Source organism: Calypte anna, chromosome 17 (assembly GCF_003957555.1).
Source record: "Calypte anna isolate BGI_N300 chromosome 17, bCalAnn1_v1.p, whole genome shotgun sequence".
In the NCBI taxonomy this organism is placed as follows: domain Eukaryota; kingdom Metazoa; phylum Chordata; class Aves; order Apodiformes; family Trochilidae; genus Calypte; species Calypte anna.
The window spans coordinates 7,160,255-7,183,112 of NC_044262.1; the positions used below are offsets into that span (position 1 = coordinate 7,160,255).

The 22,858-nt window shown below is 36.9% G+C and overlaps 1 protein-coding gene across 2 annotated transcripts in view; it reads left to right on the forward strand.

Moving 5' to 3' along the window:
- Window positions 1-22,858, forward strand: part of DENND1A (DENN domain containing 1A) — a 165,000-nt gene that overhangs the window by 93,583 nt on the left and 48,559 nt on the right. For both annotated transcript variants that reach the window (XM_030460968.1, XM_030460967.1), the window contains exons 12-13: window positions 2,412-2,513; window positions 9,367-9,492. In XM_030460968.1, the coding sequence (XP_030316828.1) occupies window positions 2,412-2,513; window positions 9,367-9,492 (228 nt within the window). The remainder of the gene's footprint in view (window positions 1-2,411; window positions 2,514-9,366; window positions 9,493-22,858) is intronic.

The following is a 22,858-nucleotide window of genomic DNA, read 5'->3' on the forward strand; positions in this document are numbered from 1 at the left end:
AATCACTTCTTTTGACTCAGCAAGTCCCTGGTCTGTAGTAAAATTAGATAAGGAAACTGTAATGTTTGTATTTCCTCTTGTTCTTTGCTTCCTCTTATTTTTTTCATACTGGATATTGTCCATGGTGTTTAACAGGTATCACTTGATTTGTAAAATTTAGATATTCAAGGAGTTGTGAAATACAGACTATGCCTGCATGTGGCTTAGTGGCTTTCCCTTCATATTTTGAAAAAAATGACAATGTGCAAACTGTACCTGTGGAAATTATTTTTGTGTAGTTTTGATTCATAGAGTCCAATGGGATGTAATGTGAGAAATGCAGTTGGATGCTGGGCATTTTTACTGAAATTCCTACAAGAGAGTAAATACTTTTGTTTCCTTAGTACCTAATAGGTACTATGTTAAGCAGTAAAACAGTCTGATCATTTCACAGAAGCCCTTACAAGGATCTGTTAATGTTTTTAATAAAGGTTATAGTAAAAGGGAAGATGATAAAAATAATGAGTAATATGAACTGGTCAGTCTGCATTTCTCTAGGATAAGCCACAACTGGACCATTGAAAAATTGTTTTTTCAAATGTGTTGCAAGACAAATGCTATCAATCTAGTGAGTCTCAAGTGTTTTATTATATTTGAGGATTTCTTTCAGGGGAAATCCAGTCTTAATGCAAATATCAAGAACTTTTTTAAAAGTAAAGTTGTGTTCTTCATGGTGTAAAGGCATAGCACAGCAGAATTTAATGTTAGCTTGCCTTTTGGTACAACTATTTCTGAGTTGTGTGGAGATGATGATGTAGATCAGCTTTTATACTCCTTACACCATGAGAAACATCCTTTTGCACTATACTCCTTGGCAGTTACCTGCTTGTCACAAGCCTGTAATTTGCTATAGAAAAGCCCAGCATTTTGCTGAAGGAAAGGTTCAGATTCATCACCAAAGTTAAAATAAACACCTACTGACAAATTCGAGCACATGTTTGTTGCTTCTTCGGCAGGAATTGAGAGAAGGTTTTAATTCCTTCTGTCTTGTCCTACTTGCACTTGATTTTGACAAGCTTCTGGCTTTGGTTAAGCACATTGCAAGACCTTTTTGTTGGAGCTTTTTAGACTCCTCTGTGTATAAGTGAGATTTTTAATTTTCTGAAACAGGAAGGAGCAAATCAGTTTGTCTGGTGCTTCCGGACTCCTAGAAGGAGCAAGACTCCTGGATTGCTTTAGAGTTTATCAGATGCAGCCAACAGAATGACCTTTGGTTCCTGAAATGTGGAGGAAAGTACCTGGTTTGTCATGCAGTACTTGTGCCTTTTATATGGAAAGCATTAAATGTAATGTTCTTCCATTTAAGTTAAAGAAATTTCTCCTGGAAGACCTAAACTTAAATGTCTACAAAGTGTTTTTATAGTTGTTGGCTTTTTATTCCCCTCTAAGTACACAGCAGTTTTCTTTATAGACAGAGGACTGAGCCTTGAAAACTGAAGGTAATTATTTAGATGCCTAAGGCTCAACTTTGCCATTGTTTTAGAGCTTTAGTTCCTTTCTTTTAAAGGAAACAATTCCTCCCACCCCACAAAACCTTAATTAAAAATTGAGTATGTTTTTGTTCATTATTCTCTTCAGTATAGGTATGTAGGTACTTAAATGTTTGTTTACAGTGTCACTGGGAAATTTCCTTAATTACTGCATTCTATAGTTCCACTTTTCCTGATTTTGAATTTTCAAAGCTTTATTTGAAGAGAGCTTAAATATGTATGATTAGTCAGCTAAAAAAAGAAAAATTGTTCAGTTCTCCTGTTAGTGGAAAACCTGTTAAATATTTGAATGCTGCTCTGTTTCCCTATCAGTGATTCATTTACTGTCACTTAAACAGGGAAATAAAATCTGACAATGTTTATGTTTGCTAAAATCACCAATACCTTAAGGTATTTAGGAAATAGGTTATGCTTTTCTTTTCTATGTCCATGCACTGTTATAGATGATGTAAACACTAACTAGATGAGAGACGTTTCTTTCTCTCAGTTCGTGGGAACAAGATAAAAAGTTACTAAGAGATCTGGGTATGGTGGAGTTACTTTTCTTTGGCATCAGCTAAAAACTGCTAAATGTGCAGACATGATACCAAAATTAAGACAAAAGTAGAGATGCTAGAAATAAATCTCCACTTCAATAATCTCTGGTTTCAAAAATTGTATGCATGACGTTCATAACTTCCCTATGCAAAATGAAATTTAATTTTGCAGCATTATAAAATGTGAATAAATAAATTATGACAGAAAGACTGGGATGTTGTTTGTTTTTAAAGTGCTTGAAGTTTTGTAGTGCCATGATGTGATGCCATCACTTCTGTCACTTATGCATGAAATTTACCTCTTCATATTTACATTTTTCTTTTTCTGGAATTTGCTTATATTTAGAAAGTAAGAAACATGGCCCTGGAAGATGTAGTGATTCTTAATGTAGACACCAACACATTGGAAACCCCTTTTGATGACCTTCAGAGCCTTCCTAATGATGTGGTATGTATGAAATGATTTACTCAAGTTCATTACTTGAAAGTGTAAAACCTTTTGACCCATTTGGTTTGTAACTGGGGTGTCTCATTGTGTTACTCTCATTATTACAAGTAAACTGCTTTACCTCAGTTCTTTCTGGGTTTGAAGTGTTAAACAATGTTTTTTGGAACATTGCTCACTTAGGGCAGAAATGGTGCAGCAAGGCAGTGTCAGTTTTGGAATGGCATGATGAAGTTTCTGATCTAAAGAATTAGTCAATTATGGGTAAAAAAAGGCAAATTAGAGTTATGGTACACAGGGTATATCTGAACAAGAAACAAAAATCGAAAATTGAAATTTCCTTCTTCATAGTGTGAAAAAGCACTACTGTTTTAAACCATCCTGCATTTTTAGGGAACTTTTGTTTCCAAATGAAATCGTGGGGAGGTTTTCCTGTGCCTTCTTCCAGGTTTAATGAATGATGCATTTTATATCCCGAGTTATGGTATCAAATGGACTCCTTCAATATTCACTTCTAGCACTGCTCAATGCATATAATTTGGAACTTACTTGCTCATTCAAACTTTTTATTGGTATTTTATTTAAGAATTTGATAGAAATGAAGTAAAAAGACTTGATCTTTCCCTTTAATGGGACAAAAATACATCCAGCTTGCTACTTGCTGCTGTAATTGTGTCCACTGAAGAAGCTGAGAGGGAAGAGGAGTAAAGTGAGTGTGTAAGAAGTTATTTTTAAGTCAGAGGGTGACTATTTAGGAAAAACGGTAGAGGAAAATCTGGATTTCATTTAATGGTTCAAAATATTGTGCTGCCAGTTAGATCTATACCATTTTATGTGTAGTTGAGAAATAAAACTGATATGCAGGGAGCTCAATATAAGCTGGTCTGTGTGAGGAAAAACTCAAGTAATGGAGAATACCCAGTGCCTCCTGCTGTGACATCCCATCATTTCTCTAGGATCTGTGATATAATACATTCTTCGAAAACAGTGATCTCTGGATGAAAGGTCCATCCTGATTGTGACCATTTTGGCTTTAGTCAAGCATTTAGTCTATAAAAGTTTCTTCCTTGAATTTTTCTGGCTTTATATAGCTTTTCATTTTCATTTCACTCCCAGCATCCAAATCTGCCAGCTGGGCATCACTCGTGCCATTATCCACAACCCTGGGAATGACAGACTTGTAAAGTTCATGGAATTATGTAAGAAATGTCTGGATACAGTGAGTGCTGGGCTTCAAACATGTATATGATTTGTCAACAATCAAGTATTATATTAGATTTTATGAGACTTCATTAAAGGAGCTGTTGTAGGCGCACTGTAGAACATCAGAAGAGATTTCACCAATAAACACAGGACTTCAAGCTTTGGAATGTAATAAATTTTAAGAGACTTCCTTCCTTTCATTATTTACTTTTACTTCACTTTTATAACAGTAGAGAGTTGTGGTTTATTAGTTCAAATTTTTCTTGATTCGGTTTTCCACAGGTCTATTTAAAAGCTACATTTTATCTTGGAGGATGTTTGGAGCATAGCAGAGGAAGTGCTGCCAGCAAATTCAATTAACTGGCATGGCTCACAAATAGTGTACGTGGTGTATTTTTTTTCACAACTGCTATATAAATACAGCTGGGATTAATATTTGTCGCAACAAAGCCTTAACTTGAGTTGAGTTGCGTTGTGCAATTAATGTTTGGGATCAGTGTTTATGTTTAGCTTTGTTTCATTATTTTAGTTACCTAGATAATGAAGTATTCTCTGTCTTTTCCTTTCCTTCATACTGCTTAATATTTGGCTTTGACCACTAGAGAGCAGCTGCTCTTCTTTGCAAGAATTGAATTTCTGTCAGTTCTTTCATGCATCATGTGTTTGGAACTGTAAGTGGATCAAGTTGTTCATCTCAGCAGGGAGACTCTAAAGCCAATCCATTATACTTTTTTCTTTTTCTTTTCTTTTGCTTCCCTGGGAGGATGGGGAGAATCTGGGAGTGTGTCTCCCCATTGGTCTCAGTCTAAATAGATGTATTTATGACCTGAGAAACTAAAAATGTCTTCAGCAGTTTCATGATCATAAACGGCTGTTACGTCAAATGATTCTTTGGTTGTGCTACTTAATGTGAACAGTGAGCAATTCATGAACTGCTGGATAGACACAAAATTTATTTTGCTAAATTAAATCTATCTCTATTCAAAAACAAGGAAAAACATCTTCTGTGTGATGCATTCTCCATCAGGTAGTTACTGTGGCGGAAAATTTTAAAGCTGTCCTTCCAATCTCCTCAAATGGCTTTTTTTAATAAAGTAGAACAATGCTATGAAGTCCTGTGATTATTTCAGAGCTTCAGGTAGTGAGTTGTGCTTGAGTTTCATGGTAGTTAAGTTGCTACTTAACTGTTGATTCGTCATCTCAAATGAGCTATTCATTAATCTTTTTGTCCTAAGATCCAAATGAACATAGGCTACAGTGAAACTAGTTATCATTTGTGTGAAAGGAGCTGTATAGAATTGAGACAGTTCCAGCAGAATCAGATTAAGTAATTTCTTTGCCCTGGTTTACCTTGGCAGTACCTGTGAGCATCAGACTTTCTGACCTGTTCAAGTCAAATCCCTGAAAATCTAGGTGTGTACTACTGTGTTAGTGATTAAAGATTCAATATCTGAAAAAGTATCCCTCCTTCACCTTATGCTTCTGATACATTGCTGAAAATCTGGCAGCATGAGAAAGCCCTGGGAAGTAACTTTCCTTTTAAAACAGTCAATATTAAAAAAAGAGATTTATTAAGGACTGTGATTACAATAAGTGCATCTGCTGCTGACAAGTCTCCTACACCACCGTCTGTGTTGCAAGGAATAGCAAAGAGGGGGTAGTAATTTTTTTTTATGCAACCCTTATGGATTTTTCATTTATTTCCAAATAAGTGTCATCTTCTAGTCTTAGTTGTAGTCAGAGCTTCATATTACCAGGAATAAAGCATAAGCTCACTCTGTCAACTTGTAGTTTTTATTAAATGAAGCCCTCATGCAATGCAGTATACTGAGCCAAAGGGATCTTGCAATTCTGATGGCTGTAAGAGTACTGTATATTTGCAGTAGCCTATGAATATCTTAGGCTGTCAGTAATTTAGTTGTATATGCTACTGTTGCCCATTGATTAGCAAGTTGCCATAAGTAGGAAGCCCATATTACTATTTTTCACTTAATTGGAAATTAACTGCTTTCAGGACAGCAAGAACTGCTAAACTACAACTCAGTAGCAGAACCATTTCCTTAAAGGTGAATCCATTTTTATTTCTTACACTGTGTTTGCAATAGAACGTTTCTTGCTTTATTCATGTTGACAACTGAAAAGCCTTGGACCTAATTAAAAGAATTTCCACTAGCACCTTTACTGAACCATTTCATTATGCTGCATTGCACAGATTGCATTTTGAAACATGGTGATAGTTTAAATCTGACCTTTAAACCTGAACTGCCAGAAGTATAGAAATCTTCTTTAAAAACACTCTTGGGGTAGACTGCATGTATATATGTCTGTTTGGCTAGAAATAATCCTCATATTCACTGGTTACAGTCCTTTTTTTTTTTTTTAAGTATTACTGCCTCTTCAGACAGGAAACAATCATAATTCTGCTTGTATATTCTACTTTGTTTTATATACTAATTTATTCCAGAGTAAACACAAATTTAGGGGTTTTCAGTTGTTTTGTCTCTTTAAGTATGTTAGTTAACATTTTTAAAAAAAACTATCACACGCCTATTGTAAAAAAGTCCTGATTGAAAGAGTGAAATTGTGTATGTGAAAATAGTGTTGAATTTAGTCTTAGAAGAGAACAAATGATCTAAAAGTTTAAGGAATTACCAAAATACCTATTAATATTCTTCTATACCAAAGAGGGAAGCTGTAACACAGAAAGGCTGTGACTAGCCTTCAGAACTTTTTGTAAAAGGAAGCAAAACCTTTTCCTTCTATGTAAATGGCAAGTTCTTTATCTTCAAGTGAATCTTTAAAGAATGCCACTTATAAAAGTGTTTGAGATGAATTTGGAAATTACTCAGAGCTAAAGATCTTTTATAGCATTAAGAACTACCTTTAAATGGTTTGCGTTAGTTAATATAGGAAATAAACTCATATTTTATCCCTCCAACATCAGACCCCTTCAAACAGGGAGAACTGTGCTGTTTGGGTTTGAAAATCAGATGAAGCTTTTACATTGTGAAAGGAACAGAGCTCCTTGTGAGACATTACCTCAATGAATAGGAGTGATCTGATTTTATGGGCATGTAATCTGTTATCATGTATTATGTGAATATACACTAAATAACTGTAATGAAATTCCTTCTACAACAGAGTTTGCAGAAAGTTTAAAAGAAAATGTCTTTGCAACTGTTTTGGTAAACACAAATGCAAGTATAACATCTAGTTTTAAAAGAAGAAAAAGTAATGCACAGTATGGATTATATATGTAACACCTGCATAGCAAGATGAGGAGTCTCTGTTCTGCCCTTCCCAAATCTAAAAGTTACTTCAGAGGGAGGTGAGGGATGTGCTTACAGGAGGGATAGAACGGGAGCACTGAAGACCAGTTGCTCAGTAAAACCATCCTGCCATCTGCTACAGAGGGAAGCTGGTAGTAAAACCCTGAGGCAGAAAAAATTCATCTCATCTGGTAGGATTTTGAAGATATTGATGAAGCCAGAATAAGCTTTTGTTATGAGCTGGAGGATGAGGGGAAGGTCTTGAAAATTAATTTGAACCATCAGCTTTTATCAGGTATCATTCATAGTCCAGAAAACACAGTTCAATTCACTACAGCAGAATATGCTTACTCTTTAAATAATATTACTGCAACATTTCTTGTGTAGTGTGACATATATAGAGCTACCTCAATTGAGTTTTTCAGACTAGCATTAGAAAAAGGAAGATTTGCTAGTTATGGAGGAATGCTTTCTTTTAAATTCATATTATGGATGTTTATAGAGTCATCAGCAATGTTCTGCAAATCAAGTTGGCTGGGGATTCCCTGGCTTTCTGCTTTCTGAAATTGTGTCTCTTTCTTCTCTTCTGTGCAAGGTATCTCATCCAACTCAGGATATACACCTGACATGACCACATCCTCTAGAAGTTGTAGCTTAATTTCTGGCAAGATTCAGTGCCCAGATAATTTTGGTACTGCAACATGTTCTGTGAAATCTGTCTCAAAAACTTAGTTTGTACTGGTTCTGTTTGCACACCAAAAAACTTCTGCTGACCAAACTATTTGTTAATGGTTTAGTCTAACCTGTACCTGCTGTAGCACTGGCACAGTAAGCCTGATTTTAATATTTGGAAGGATTTTTTAATCTCCTTTCCTAGCTTTTATTTGGGAAAGAAAAAAGCTGTCACTAATGTATCTATACACAGCCTTACTTAAGTAGTTACTGAGCTCGAAGGACTGGAAAAGAGACCTCAAACTGAGTCACAACCTTCCAGTGCATGGGGAATTCGGAACCACAGGGAATGATAATGGATAATCCTCTAAGACTTAAGCCCCTGGTGTACAGAGAAAACAACGTTCAGGCAACTTGGATCAGGTAGCTTTACCTCTGCCTGCATAGAAATGTGTTTAGTTTATATTTGCTAAACTGTGATGGGCAAGTGTCTCTGTGCAGATGCTAATGAGGCCGACAGGACTGTTCCTGCCTGAAGTGCAGCTGTGTGACTCCTGAGGTAATTAAACACCTCCAGAGTCGAGGGAAAGGGCAGTGGGGGTTAAGAGATGATCCGTCCCTGCACAGGTGGTTCGGATCTCTTGAGAAAGAAGAATTAAAAAAACCTGAGTGGATACTGACCGTCTGGAGGGACGGATCCTCCTTGTTAATTTGAGGCTTTTAAAAAACCTGCGGGTTTTGTTTTCTTGCTTGTGCTGGGGCTGCACGGCACGGCGGGGGCTGCAGGGCTGTGAGGCGCGGCCGGGCCAGCGGTGACCGCTCTCAGCCGGTTCCAGCCTGCCAGAACCTGCCAGGCAGCACTGAGCCCTCAGCAGGGCTGTCCGTGCTGCTGGACGCCTGTGTGGAGGCTTTGTAAAGTCTGTGTAAAGCCTGTGTAAGGAAGGGCGGAACACCTCACGGCAGAGTGTGAGGGGTGAGGAAAGGTGAGGCGAGGGGGGGGCAGTTGAGCATGGGGGAGGTGTTTACGTTTCTTTGTCTCTCACCACCCAGCTCTATTTTAATTGACAGAAAGTTAAATTAATTTTTCTAAGTGGAGTCTGTTTGGGCTTTGATACTATTTGATAAGTGATCCTGGTCCTTATCTGGGCCCAGAAAGTTTTTCTCCTGCTTTTCCTCGTCCTGCTGAGGAGAGGGAGTGGGAGCATGGCTGGGCAGGTGTCTCGTTTTGTTGGTTTGCATTAAGCTTCTCATAATACAAGGGAATATAGCCTTAAAAGACAAAAAACTTGTATTTTTGGCAAACAGATTGCTTAGATGTACAGAATTTGTTCTTAGCTCTGGTGGTGATGGATGGCCTGGTTATGCTGAACAGTTTATGTGATGTTTAAATGAATGTAGCTGTAATTTCTTCACGGTTTCTAATAATGGAGAACTTCATGGTCTGCCTTGACGTGAGTAGTCAACAACTGTTAACAATGGGTTTTAAGTAGGAGGGAAGATTGAAATAAAGCTTTAATTTTTCTGATGGTTTCTGAATTGGACTCAGAAGCAAAGCAGCTTGAAAAGTATTAACTGAAAAATTAAACTTGGAATTCACCGTGTCACTTTTGGTCACAACTGCTGCTCTGGTGAGAGTGTTTTTCATGTAGTTGTGCCCCACTGTGTTGAGCTCTGAGACAGGAGAGTGATCCAGACCTGTTGTGTGATTTCAGGTTTCTGCACTGAAGAACAGGTTGAAGAAAGTCTCCACAACCACTGGAGATGGTGTTGCAAGAGCGTTTCTAAAAGCACAAGCGTCTTTCTTTGGGAGCTACAGAAATGCCCTGAAAATTGAACCTGTAAGTAAAAAAATCTACAAGCATTTGGAAACAGAAGGGGAAAACTGTGGTTGCAGTGGAGAGCTTGAATACCCCTGAGAGATAAAGATGACTTCTGAGTGCAAGTTGGGAGTTCAAAGGAGGGATGTGTGAATGAAGGCTTACTGATTGAGAAGGCTTACTGGTGTATTTTGCACTGTCCTGCTCTGAACATTAATGAAGAGATCTGTTATGCAGACAAGTACCAGATCTGCTAAATGAGAAGATCAGAATTTGGACTACTGGCATAGTGTTTCTTAGGGCTGAGGATGTTTCAGTAACTAAAATCTTCTCAGTACTGTAGGTTGCCATGTTATTTTGAAAGCCACAAGGATAAAATAGTTCAGTGTGAATTTTAAACAGTCCAGTAATCACCATCAAATAAGTATCATTCCAGCAACTCATATTGAGGGTTCAGCAATGACTTCTGTCAGCATGAGGCGTTCCACATGTTACTGTAGGTATTGTGTATGTAGAAAAAAAAAAAATCATTGGCTTACATTTTTATGTAAAATGATTATGATTTTAGAGCATCTGAGGTGAAAGAATTGGAGATATTTAAAACGTTGTCCATATAAGTAACAAAAATGAAATCAGGAAGTTTCATTTCATTCATACCAACTCTGGCAGCAAGCTTCCTTTATGCAAGTTGAGGAGACCCTGAATTCCCTTCATCCATGTATTCTTCCTTGTTCCTCGATGTTCCTCCCAGTAGTTGCCAGGCAACTCTGGGAATATTGGTGTGTGTTTTGCCTGGATGTGTGTGTGAGATTAACTAGTTAAGGGATTGATGAAAAGAAAAAAAAAAAATTGCTTTTCTGGAAATACCATCTGGTATTTTAGAGGCTTAATGTTAAACATTTGGAACTGGTTGGCAATGGCATGCCCTGGGAAGTGCAGCTTCAAGGGACAGTTAACTTGAAGTTTGGTTTACTTACCATTCCATCGAAGAAAACATATAAAGGTACTTGCACAAATATGTCCTAAAATCCAATTTTAGTAATCAGGAATTGGAAACTTTCAGGGCTTTCTTTCCCAAGTCCTTTTCTATTTTAAAAATTTAATGACTGATTATACATTAGAATATTAAGATTTAGATAAAGAAAAATTGCAAGCGTTTCATGTGCTGAGCATGTCAGAGTCAAATGACTTACATCCTGTTTCCAGTTTTGCCAACTTTATCTCCTTTCATAGGTTTTTTTGTCTCGTATTACAATTCATTTCATAGACCATCTCATTTGGTATGAGATGACTTTTTGGGTTAAATGATTTGGAGCTATTTTTCATTATTCTTTGTAGGCCTAGAATGTGTCGCAGAGCAGACTTTAAACTAATATTATACTTAAGCATAGTAAGATCTCTTAGTTTATTTAGAAGCTTTTACTCTAAAGGGTACAAGGTTATGTGTTGTATATATGAACCAGCTTTTGTGAAAAAACATATCCAAATAATACAGCCCAAAAGTCTAATCATAAGATTCATGTAACAAAATAGCTGATATGGTCATGTTTCCTGCTCTGTGTAGGTGTTTTCTGTAGTTGTGTTAAGCCAGGTTTTAAGTGTGGAAGATTATCTGCTACATGTGATGTACTTCAGGTCTGTTTCTTACATGCAGTAAAACACATTAGAAGGAGTGTATTGACTTGGGTGTGTTGAGGCAGGCTGTTATCTTTGTGGATATTACTTAAACTTCTAACACTGACACTAGTGTGGGCATGTCATTCACCTTAATGACATTTCTAAAATTCCCATTTCTTTGCTGTTTGCAGAAGGATTGTTTTTATCATTTAAATATGTAGTTCGTGAAAGTAGGTCTTCTTCAACAGAACTACCTGTGCAATTATTACGTGTGTGTAAAGGTGCTTGTTGTACTTGTGTGTGTACTGGTAAATGAGGGGGGAGATGAGTCACAAATTTTCTGCATCAAGGATGCTGGCTGTGCACTTTCTTCTGGTGACACCTGGTGGTTAGAGACTGCAATTCATTGGTTTTCTCTGACAATCTTTGTTCAGAAGCAAACATCCTGACGCTAGTGAGTAAAGGTAAGGTCACGGTGTGGGCTGAGGCAAAGCAGTACCGGTTGGGTATGATGCACCAGGATGTGTTTGGTGTCAGTGTGGGGTTCAGGTACCACCAGCCTAGGCTGTAGGGGTGCTCTGCCACCTGCCTTGGGTGTGGTGGTTTAACAGCAGGCTCCAAGTTTGGCCAAGTCTTCTCAAATGACAAGCTTGCTTTCTGTCCTCCAGTGAGCTTTGCTTAGGGAACTGTGTATGCTTAATACAACCTTTTCTGGCTTTACAAGTTTGAAGAGCTGGTTTACTTGCACTTTGATTTAAAATCTGCACATTCGGAACAAGTATTTCTGTTTCCACATCTTGGTTCCTTTTGCCTGTGTTTCATTGCTATAAAAACACTGTAAGGTGATAATCTTTGTGCATAATTCTCTTTGCAGTGCTGCAGCTTTTGTGTGGGTTATTAAGGGGGAGTAATTTTAACATTTGTAACTCAAGTCCCTCACTACCAAAGTGTTCTTGCAAGTAGTTCTCTTTATTTTCACTGTTTTGCAGTGATAGTGCACGCAGGCACTTTGAAATTTGCTATCTCTTACACTCACAGTATAGATGTGAGGTGAGAGGTGTATGTAATGCAGTGTGAGCTAAAGTAACCTGGTTTATTCCTGATGCACCACTGAAGAGAGATGTCTGTACATGAGATTCTGGTGTTTGTTTGGATTTGAATCAAGATGTCCTGGTTTGCTTTTAAAAGTCTGCTTTAGTTATGATTTTATAAATCTAGTTACTAGGGTGATGGACACTGCATTCTTTGTAAATTGTTTTCTTGTGTATATTGTCCTAGTTCCTAAATCTAGACCTTTTTCTCATTTCTAAACTAGATGGAAAGAGGATTTTGGCCAATTGTTAACATGCTAAATACTAATAATTTTTGTTGATATTTCTGTTATTTCTAATTCTGTTGTTAACATCTATTTATTTCTCATTAAGACATTAAAGCAGCAGTGTGATGGCATGGCACAAGGCCACTCTATTACTTTGTACCTATCTCTTGCCCAGACTAACACTGTGAATGCCTTCAGCAACTCCAGATCCATGAGATCAGAGTGGGACAGGAGTCAGAAGAGAAAAGTGTGTGGTGATGTGTGGTGCAGAGTTAAAAAAGCAAATGCCAGATGAGTCCAAAAGGAAATTTTGTTGGAATATGTGTGCAGTAACACAAAGAAGCTCGTGTTGCATACTGGTGCATAATTCATTTTGAAAAGGCTTTGTAGCATTCAGTGCTTTATCTACTGTGAAGTATGATTGTTGCCATGGTGAATTACTTTTTTAAGTTATTCAGGAGAAGAGTAAATAGTTGTTTCCAACTCTCTGTAATTGCTGCAGACCAGTTCCTCTACACAGCTATTTTTTGCATAGCCCCCCCCCCGAAATATATATTTTTCAGGTATTTATTTTATACAAAGTAGATCCTTCTGTTTCCCCAGAGATGTCTCTAAAGGTCAGTGCTTGTCCACATATAGAAAAACAAAGGAAAATCACTAATGTGTATATTACATGTATACAAACTTGTTAAAAAACCCAACCAACCAAACTGCAGGGGAAACAGTGAGCAAAGCATATAAAGTAAAGCTTTTGTTTTGCTTGCAGTTTTATTTTGCTGCTTTTGAATTTAGTGCTGATGTGTATTTAACAGGAATTTTCTCTCTATCTCTACTTTTTTGACCGTTAAGCTCCCAAATATGTGTCTGTATAGACAGTCTAGCAGTGCCCAAACAATGGTAATTTCTGAATCTCATCCTGATGTCTTTGCAAGCATATAGTAGAGAATGAAAATGGCATTGACAGTAGCAGTCTGTAAAACCTGATGTTTGCATGATAAAAATTGAGATAAATTGAATTTCTGTATATTCTGCAAGTGAAACTTAAGACCTTTTTTCACCTACTATAAAGATTAAGTGTTTTGTGGCATTTTTGAGGCCTGTAGTGTTTGACAATCTCAGTTGGAAGCTACCTGTAACTGGGGTTATGCTTTACCATTTATGGAAAGTGTTCTAGTAGACAGAATTTTGAATTCTGTCACTGACTGAAAAAGATTTACTGGAGAAAGACAATATTGTTTGTTTGCTTTCTGAGTGTTTATTGTTTTTATTTCAGTCCTGTTGCTGTTTTGTCTCTGAGAATTACTGTTGCTATAGACAAGTTTCAGCTCTTGCTTTTGCTGTTGTAAACCTTAAATATGGCTCTTTTTCTAACAAGCATTTACTGTTCTTCAAAATGCATTTAATATTCTGCATCTACGTCTGTTGAGATATACATATGCTAATGAAACTGAAAAGACATTCTCTTTAATCTCTTATAGCAGTCTGTTATGTAGTAAATAGAATTGTTTTGTAATTTCCAAACTGTTACAGAATTCTACAACACAGTACCTTGTATACCACAGTAGGCAAGGATAGCTAAGATTCTGAAGAAGAGGCAATAAAAAATACTTGAGAAAGTCTTCATAGCCCTCTGCTGAACCTGACATTTCTGCTGTAAAAGATGCAGTCAAAATTTCTGTCCATCTTATGCGTTAAAGTAAAAAACACCAGCAACCAAAACCAACCACCCAAGCACCCCCCCCCAAAAAAAAAAAAAATAATCCTCAAGTTTTGTGGCATCTTAGTTTGTTGGAACCTATGACCAACCTGAAGAGAAATAACTACTCTTTCATTGTGTAAGTGAATTTGCAGCCTCTGTAAAAATGTTCAGCCACCAGACTGGGCAGAGGCATTCTGTCTTCTGTGTTGGTGCTGCAGAAATAAAAGTAGCTTTGTTCAAAAGCCTCTAAATCTTCCTGTTACCTGGGAGTGTTGTACAGTCAGGAGCAGCTCCCTGATACTTCAGCCTTACTGGAAAGATTTGTACATTTCAACTGATAAATTATTTGTCTGTGCCTTTCACACCTGATTCTCTGGGGTTTTTGTGCCTTTTTATGCACTTGTTTTGTTTCTTCTCAATTTGTTTCAAGCCTTTGTTTTTGTGGTTTGGACTGACTTTTGCCTGTGTTTTTGTTATGTTTTCTCCTGATACTTCACTTATAATTGAGAGTGCACAGTCTCGGCAAGCAATGAAGCAGTGTGCAAATGCCACCATGCAGGAAAAGTTGAAGATATTTCCTGAACTAATAAAGCGCAGGGGACTTAAAGTAAAACAATGAAGCCAGTAAACAAACACCAAGCACCAAAATAACATGACTGTTGAATTCAGCTTCTCTGTGAGGCACTCAGTGACTGTGTGTTTTTTAAATGAGCTGTGAATAAGCTGCATTTGGTATCAGAAAATAAAAAACAAAACACCACCACCACCCCCTCACACACACAAACCCTGCTAAAGAGCTCCCTTTGAAAGACATTCAGGCAGGTGGGGAAAATGTGGAATTTACATTCTTACTAGTATGAGCAGCTGTACAATTGAACAGGAAGTCTTATTGCCATGGAAGAAGATGCTAGAAAATATTTTGGTGTTTTTATTTGTAAAGCATATGTCAGTAGCAGACAAACCTGATGAAATAATGATAAAAATTGGAGTATTTAGTCAGGTTAGGAGCAAACTTATAAAACTATTGTCAGTCCACTCTGGTCTATCACCATGCATGTTATGGGTTGAGTATGCACTCAGGCATACAATTTAATTCTTCTAGTACAAAAAGAGGAAAGTGAAAGGCAGTAAACCAAAATTATTTGTAATGATTTGCATAGATAGGTGATAGAATTCGTACAGGGAAAGCCAAAACTGCTGTGGGGTTAAAGACAGAATGACACAATTATGAATGCATGACATAGTTGACAGTTCAGTTTGATTGCTTTCTGTGCAGACAGCACAGTAGAACTGCTATCATTCAGAGTTGTGCTTTTCTTCAGAATCACACAGAGATGTTCTGAAACTGCCCTGGGGCTTAGCAAAAAATCCCATGTGAATGGAGCTTCAGCAGTGTGCTGGCTGTTGTCTTGGTTCTGCAATCCTGGGGAAGGATGGGGGTAACTGCTTGCCTGGTTTTTCATATTGTACTTGTTACTTGCTTAGGGCTTCTGGAGAGGGAAAAAATAGAAAGGAACCAAACCCCTTTTCTTGTTTGGCTCTTGTGCCTAATCAGAAATTTGGACTTTTTTTCTCAAATATGTTGATATTTGCACTTGTGAAATACAAACTCTGGCTCACAATTAAAGCACTTTATAGGCAAAAATTAATTTATCTTTGAGGACCACCTTTTCTGTTTTGGGGGGCACAAAATGTAAGCTCTGTGGAGGGATGATAAATACATTCTTTGAAGCACATGGTACTTCAGTCTAGTGAAACATCAAATGAAAAGATCCCATCTTATCTTTTTCTAATTTAATACATTGTTTTCTGTTCCTTTCATTCGATGAGTAGCAGCTTTTGGCAATGACAGATATTATATTGTGACTGAAATATGCATTTTGTAAGTCATAACTTTACTTGGTATTTAAATAAACTGTATATGTACAGTGTACAAGATTTATGTGGAGCACAGCTGGAGGTATTCTGCTCAGAATTCCTATGGTTTAAAATGTCTCTTTCAAGTTTGAAAATGTGTTGCGAAATAGATACCATTATGATAATTGGAAGTTCAGCTTCTCTGTCTTGCTCTATTATTTTTTTGAATACAATTAACACATCACACACACTTCACCTGGTCTCTCCTCATTTACCTCTGACACTTCCTTGATATTTATTTAGACACATGTGGTGTCTTTGCTTTGAACTCAATAGCTGGTATATTCACTTTTTATAAGCATTTTTCTCATTTAGAGATACACAATTAGTTTGCATTCTTAGAGAAAAGTATATATATTGATGTCAATTTTAGTCTTTTGCTTATTTGTTAGATGATCAGGATGTAAATTACCTAGAGATTGTAGGGAAAAACTGTGATAACTCTCAAATCAGAATGCCTGCTGAGGAGCTGCAGAGCAGCTCGTTCCTGTACAGTTCTCGCGAGGAAGCAGTACAGAGAAGATGGGCAGAACAGCTTGCTGGAGAGAAATGCTGAAAAAATGAGTCAGAAATTGTTCTATTTTCTTTAAGGTAGCATAAACTCAATGTTTTCTTGGAATTAAGCTTCATTCTTTCAGGAATAATGCTTTTATTTCTAAACATGAAAGACTGAGTTTGTCTTAAAAATAAAAGCAGAGTCTTAAACTGAACTTAAATCGTGTTGTCATAGTCTTAATATCTCAAATAATGTATGTAGTGTGTTGTGTGTGTAGCATTTTTAAAAATACTAGCAGCAAAATGCCTGTTTCCTCTAGAAAATGAGAAATTATATGAATTTTTTTTTCAAAATTATAGAAACTATCTGACATGTCACATTTCAGTGATACCACAGGACAAAAGAATATGAGAATACTGCAACACTGCATTTCATTTATGGAAATCAGGTTTGGAGTTGGGTTGTTTTGTTTGTTTTTTTTTCTTTTTACATTTTATCTTGATTTTAGGAATATTTCTGAGGCTTGGAAGTTGAATATGGAATGAATTCAATATCAAGTTTAAGCTTGATCCCCATGATAAAGCAGGAAATTATTCTGGATTATTTGATTAATTTTAGCTGTAGTTTGGGATGAAGTGGAGCTATGTTTTTGAGTTCTGTTCCTATAATAGTTGTTTCCTGTAATGTTCAGTAACTGTATTACTGAAAATGTCTTTCATTTGTAAATTGGCTCCTTACAGGAAAAAAGTGTCATCTGCTGAAAAAGAATTAATTTTCTTTGTTTTAAGATTAATCAATTTCCAAGCTTTTTGGGTCCAAGACTCCAGTGTTTTCAGTAGAAAGTAAGATGTGCCCTTGAAGGGATCTGAAATGCTGTCCACAAGAAAGGAAGTGTGGTTGTGCCAGTGCAAACCTGAGGTGTGTGTGGTTGCTTCTCCATCATCATGACCATGGGGAGATCCAGGGTTCTGGAATTGCATCTTTGCTGGGTTGGTTGGGAAGGGTGTAATGCAGGAGCCATTGGAGCAGGGCATGGCTGAGGGAGACCTGGATCACAAGAACATAAAAGGAAACCTGTGTTTTCTTGTGAGGTGCCTTCAACTTGATCTTCAGTTTTCAAAATGCACATTTAGAATTCTCTACAAAAAAATATGTGGAAGAGGGTATTTTTTAAATTTTTTTTTACTGAAGTCATTTTGTAATAAAATATTTCAAGCACTGGCTAAGCTGTAAAGCTTAGGGCTGATAAACAAAGCATCTGAAGCCAAATGGCCCCTTAGCTAACCCCAATTAAAATAAAGATTTCATTGGGCTCTGTCCTGACAGAGAGGGAACATATTGTTGCCTTTAAGGGAGTTTGGTTTAGTTAATGAAAGAATTTATTTCATTTTTTCAAATACAGAACCTAATTAAATAAGTTTCAACTTGACTTGTAGTTGAGGACATTTTAACTCCTTAAAGGTTACTTTTGTGTCCAAGTATAGCTCTTTCTTGAATAATTCCTGATGTAGTATTTAGTTGTGTGATTTATATAATAAAAGATTTTGTAGCAGATCTCATGTGAGTAACTATATGCCTGTTTGATACACACAGAATTTCAGACTTTTAGGGGCTGGAAGGAACCTCTGTGTATAGAGCAACCCCCCTGCCAGAGCAGGTTCATCTGGAGTAGGTTGCACAAGATGGCATTCATATATGTATACCAATATATGTGTTGTTGATTCTAAAAAGTGTAAAACTAGTTATTGATGTTACTATCCTCAAGCATCCTATTTGGTATTAAGTATTACTCAGAGATAGTAACTGCTACTAGATGCTTGTGAAGTGAGGGTTTGCTCTGAACACACCCTAAAAGCTGTAAAGGATACACGTACATTGCCTTCTCCTGGTGATCAGTGTAAGGCAGGATGTATTAAATAACTATTTTTGGTGAAGCTCTCCAAGCAATAGTTAAAATCTGTGTCTCTTGAACATTTTTTATTAAGGAGGATTAATGGGGAAAATGAAAGCAATTTGTGAGGATTACAAATGTGATCAGTTTGCTGTTCTTCAGGATCTGTCTGTACTTTTATTGGTAAAGTTCATCCCCCTTTTATCAACTAATATATGGAAAATAAAGAACACATCTATAGATGCTTTCTACTTACAAGAACGTTTTAGACTTAACACCTGAAAGAATGGCAGTGCTGTTACCTTAATTTCTTGCCTAAGATTTAAAAAATTTTAAATGGCTGCTGTGCCTCTGGTAGCAAAACCAAATGAGATGACTTAGAGTCCTTATTGAATGGTGGTGAACAGTGCTGCTTGGCTGTGTTATTTATGCTTTCTCAATGTAGCAGCTAATTAAAGCATCTAATCAGCGTCATTCAGGAAGTGATGGGTTCTTCAACATTCGTTGTTACAGAAGCTGAATCTAATAAAGGAAATCTATGCTTTAAGTTAATAATTTTTAGTTGTAACAGGTATGTAAATATTTCCCCAAAACACATCTGTGAAGCTAAAACTGCATAAATGTTTGGATCTGTGGCTTTCTAGTTAATAGTGAGGACTTCATGATCACATTATTAAAAACATGTATGTTGCATTCCCTCATTAGGGGATTTTAAGCTAATGTTTGGAGTGTGTATTCTCTTCCAAATGTCACTTAATCATGTGCTCTCCTTTACATGTTGAACAAATTACGTTACAGCTCTCTTAAAATGAGATTTCAGGGTGAGTAAATAAACTGTCAGTGATGAAAAGGGCTACTGATGTCCCCAAGCCAGTCATTCCCAAGGCTTTTGACAAGGTTTGCATCAGGTCTGTGTTGATACCTGGTATGAAAGTTACCTTTAACTATGTAAGTAAATGTTATGCCTATGTGAGAAAAAAAATTAGTTTCATTAACACATAAGTCACAAAATACTTGATGGTTTGGGAGAGGCTTGCAGGGTTTTTAGTTGAAAAAAAGTGTTTTGTCAATGTGGGTGTGAGCATGAACGAAGGACTAGATAGTAGTAGAGTCCTCAAACCCTATTTACATATGTTACAGATATGCATATGTTACAGATCTTGAGATAAGTGAAATGCAGTGCTGTTCTTTTCTTTGAATTTCTGTAGATCATTATAATTAAGATATGTTTCAGAAATCTCAAGAATAGTTGCCAAACATAACCAGAAATAAAGCATTGCATCTAGCCAGATTTCTAGATATCCTCACTCTGCCCTAAAGCTACATTTCCCATCCATTATCTTGTCATAGCTTATTGTGCTCAATTTTAATTAAAATTTTATAGCAATTTTGCAGTCATAACTGACATGGAAATTTTCTACAGGCTATTATACCCACAGGATATTTCCCATACATGTTTTTCTTTTCTTGTTTTGCATCTTGTCCAAATTCTGTTCTTTGGAAAAATCCTTGGTGACAGAGAGCATGAAACAGAAAATGGAGAAAGTGCCACAGTGACTTGACTGACAAGTATCAGTTTACAGTCAGAAGTGATCAATTGCATTTTTAATTCTTTGGGAGCATTGATTCTAATAGCCATATAGCTAGTCTTAAAACCTGATACATTTGGTCTTTGGGTTTATTTCATTTTACTTATGCTCAGTGTAGTATATGCAGTGTATTCCTCATTTAGGTTTCAACATACAGGTGCTGAACCTTTAAAATTCCAAAACTGGTTTTACAGTGCTGCAACCTGCAGCTCTTGCTTGTCTTTGAGGTGGTTGTATTCACATCTTTGCTTTGATAAACCAGTCTGAAAAGTCACTTTTTATGCTTAAAAAGATAAAATAACAGTGGATCATCAATCCTTATTGCTGTATAGGAAGCCCTATAATACTAATTGGTTGTCAAATCCCTAAGAAATAATGGATTAACTTGCTTGATCACAATGCCTTGTTCAGAACCTGAAGTTTGCTGATGTCCCCAGCCTCTCTAGTTAATGCAATTACTGATATGCATTCAGGATGTTTGAGTGGATTGCATTTCATTAATACAATTTGAGCAGACAATACTAAGTTGCTGTTGGGCCTGCTCTGACAGCTAATTACTGAAATGAAGTGTGTACATGGCTAAGAAACAATGGAGCACTTGTCAGGAGCATTAAAACAATGCAGAAATACTGCTAAATCTTGGAATCACTCCTTTGAGCACTTTTTCTTGTCTCTGCAGACTTGGGACACGTCTGATTGTGATGGTGAGTTTGCCTTCAGGGAAACAAAGTTTGTTGCTGCTGCCTGAGATGTACTGCAGCTCTGTGGTGCCCTTCCTCCTGTTGCAGTCAGACACCTGTGTGTGCTTGTCCCAGTCTGCTTACAGACACCATTGCACATTTCTACCCACAAAACATCAAATCTGGTATTTGCATACTGGAGATACTGTGAATATCAGACAATTTTGCAGTATTTTTTACAGGAAAAGCTCTTGAAGGGGAGGTGCTTGTCATTACTGGAGATTTTTTATATTGATGTTAAGAAGAGTCTTGGATTACTGGGCTGGTTTGTCTTGATGTGGGCATCCATATCCCTGATTCTCATGAGAGCCAGTGCCACCTCTGAGCAGCTCCTGTTACTTCATCTGGGGGTCTCCAAGCCCACAGGTAGCACAGACACAAGGGAGTTTGTACTTTATTACTTCAGTGGTACCTGCTCATCTTCTTGATTTTTGCAAGGCATTTTTCTTAATCCTTAACCATTTCAGTTAGTAAGCAGAAACAGAGGAAACGGAGGTGTTTTTTCATTCCAGTGGCAACAATCAGCCAAATATGTTGATTTAATCACATGAGCAAACTGGTGTCCCATACAATGTTGCAGCTTAATTTCATGGTCAGCATGAAAATGCACCTTTTAAAATGTACCACTTTTTAAAATATTATATCTAAGGTGCTTAAGAGATTTTTTTCTTCATTCACACATAATTCCAGGGTCTGCTGTGAACCATAACATCAGGCAGTAAAATTATTGTAGTAGAAAAAATACTGTTTCTTGTTGAATTTAATCTAAATATTTTTTATTCAAATCTGATGCTTCAATTGGAGAAAGAAAGGACAATCATAGGTTGCCAGTAAAGGGTCTGTTCTGCCTGATCAACTCAAAAATTCATGTTGAGGTGCTGGAATACTTTGCAATTTTTGCAAATGATTTTATAAAACAAGTTACAGACTGGGCTCTGCCTTCATGTGGTCTCTCTCCATGGAAATTATGTCCTTTTCCTCATTTCAAATTAGATGAGTACAATGAAAACCTTATTTTACATATTTATTAACAAGGCTTTCATCCCTGTGGTATTGTAGCTGTCTTCACTACTTTATGCAAAGAAATGGGAAGGAAAACTCACAAACCCTTATCACTCTTTCTCAAGCATTATTGCTCATGTCTGTATTCCTCCTGCATGTTGCTCCAACAACCATTATTTATTGCCCTTCCTTTACCTGTACTGTTGATGGCATTGATTTTTATTTTTTTTTTAATTCTGAGATAAATCTTACAGACCTCATGCCAGGTTCAAATCTCTTTGTATGTCTGTTGTTAGAAAACTGAGTGAAGAAATGATGTTGACTCCAGTGCCTGGCATGTGAAGGGTTAAGGGAGTTTTTAGCCTCACCAAAAAGTATTTGGTCAGGTACTCAGGTGCTGGAAATTTTCTTTGCAACATCAGTCACCTAGGAACATGATCATCTGCTGTTCTGGGGTAGAGATTACAGAGCTTAATGATTAGATACTATAAGCTGCAGCTGATGCCAGACTCTACCCCCTTACACCTAATTAGCCTCATTAATGAGCTCCTCTGCTCTCCACAGAGAGGGCTTCCTCCTCGGAATAGAGGCAAAAATACTTCACCCAGGTAGATGTGCTGAAACCTTTAATTATTGCCCACACCTGCAAAGCCTTGTGTCTCTGACAGCAATATTGCTTAGCTGAAATTGTGCTTATTTACAGTGACCACAGTGTGAAGTATTAACTCTTTAGCACCTTAGGGTTTGTTTTTAAACTTTGGAAGTATTTGGATAGGGTATAAAGCTTAAGTACTCGAAAAATTCATGCTTAGCAAAGTTGGGTGTACTGGGGGAAGCATGCATGTAACAAAATGTTTTCAAAAGTTGCTGAGTATTTTGTTTTAACACAGAAAAATTAGTTTAAATTGCTGTTGCATGTCAAGTCCTGCATTTCCAAAACTGTGAACACTGTTAGGTAAGTTTCATTCCCTAAATGAGGAAATCTTGCATTTGGAGCTATGTAATTTTGTACTGATAAAATTAAACTAAGGAAAAACACACATCTAGTATTCAATGTAGCAGACAATAACTAGGCTAATCAAGTGGTCTGGTGTGAGCAGTTATTGGTAAGTGTCTAC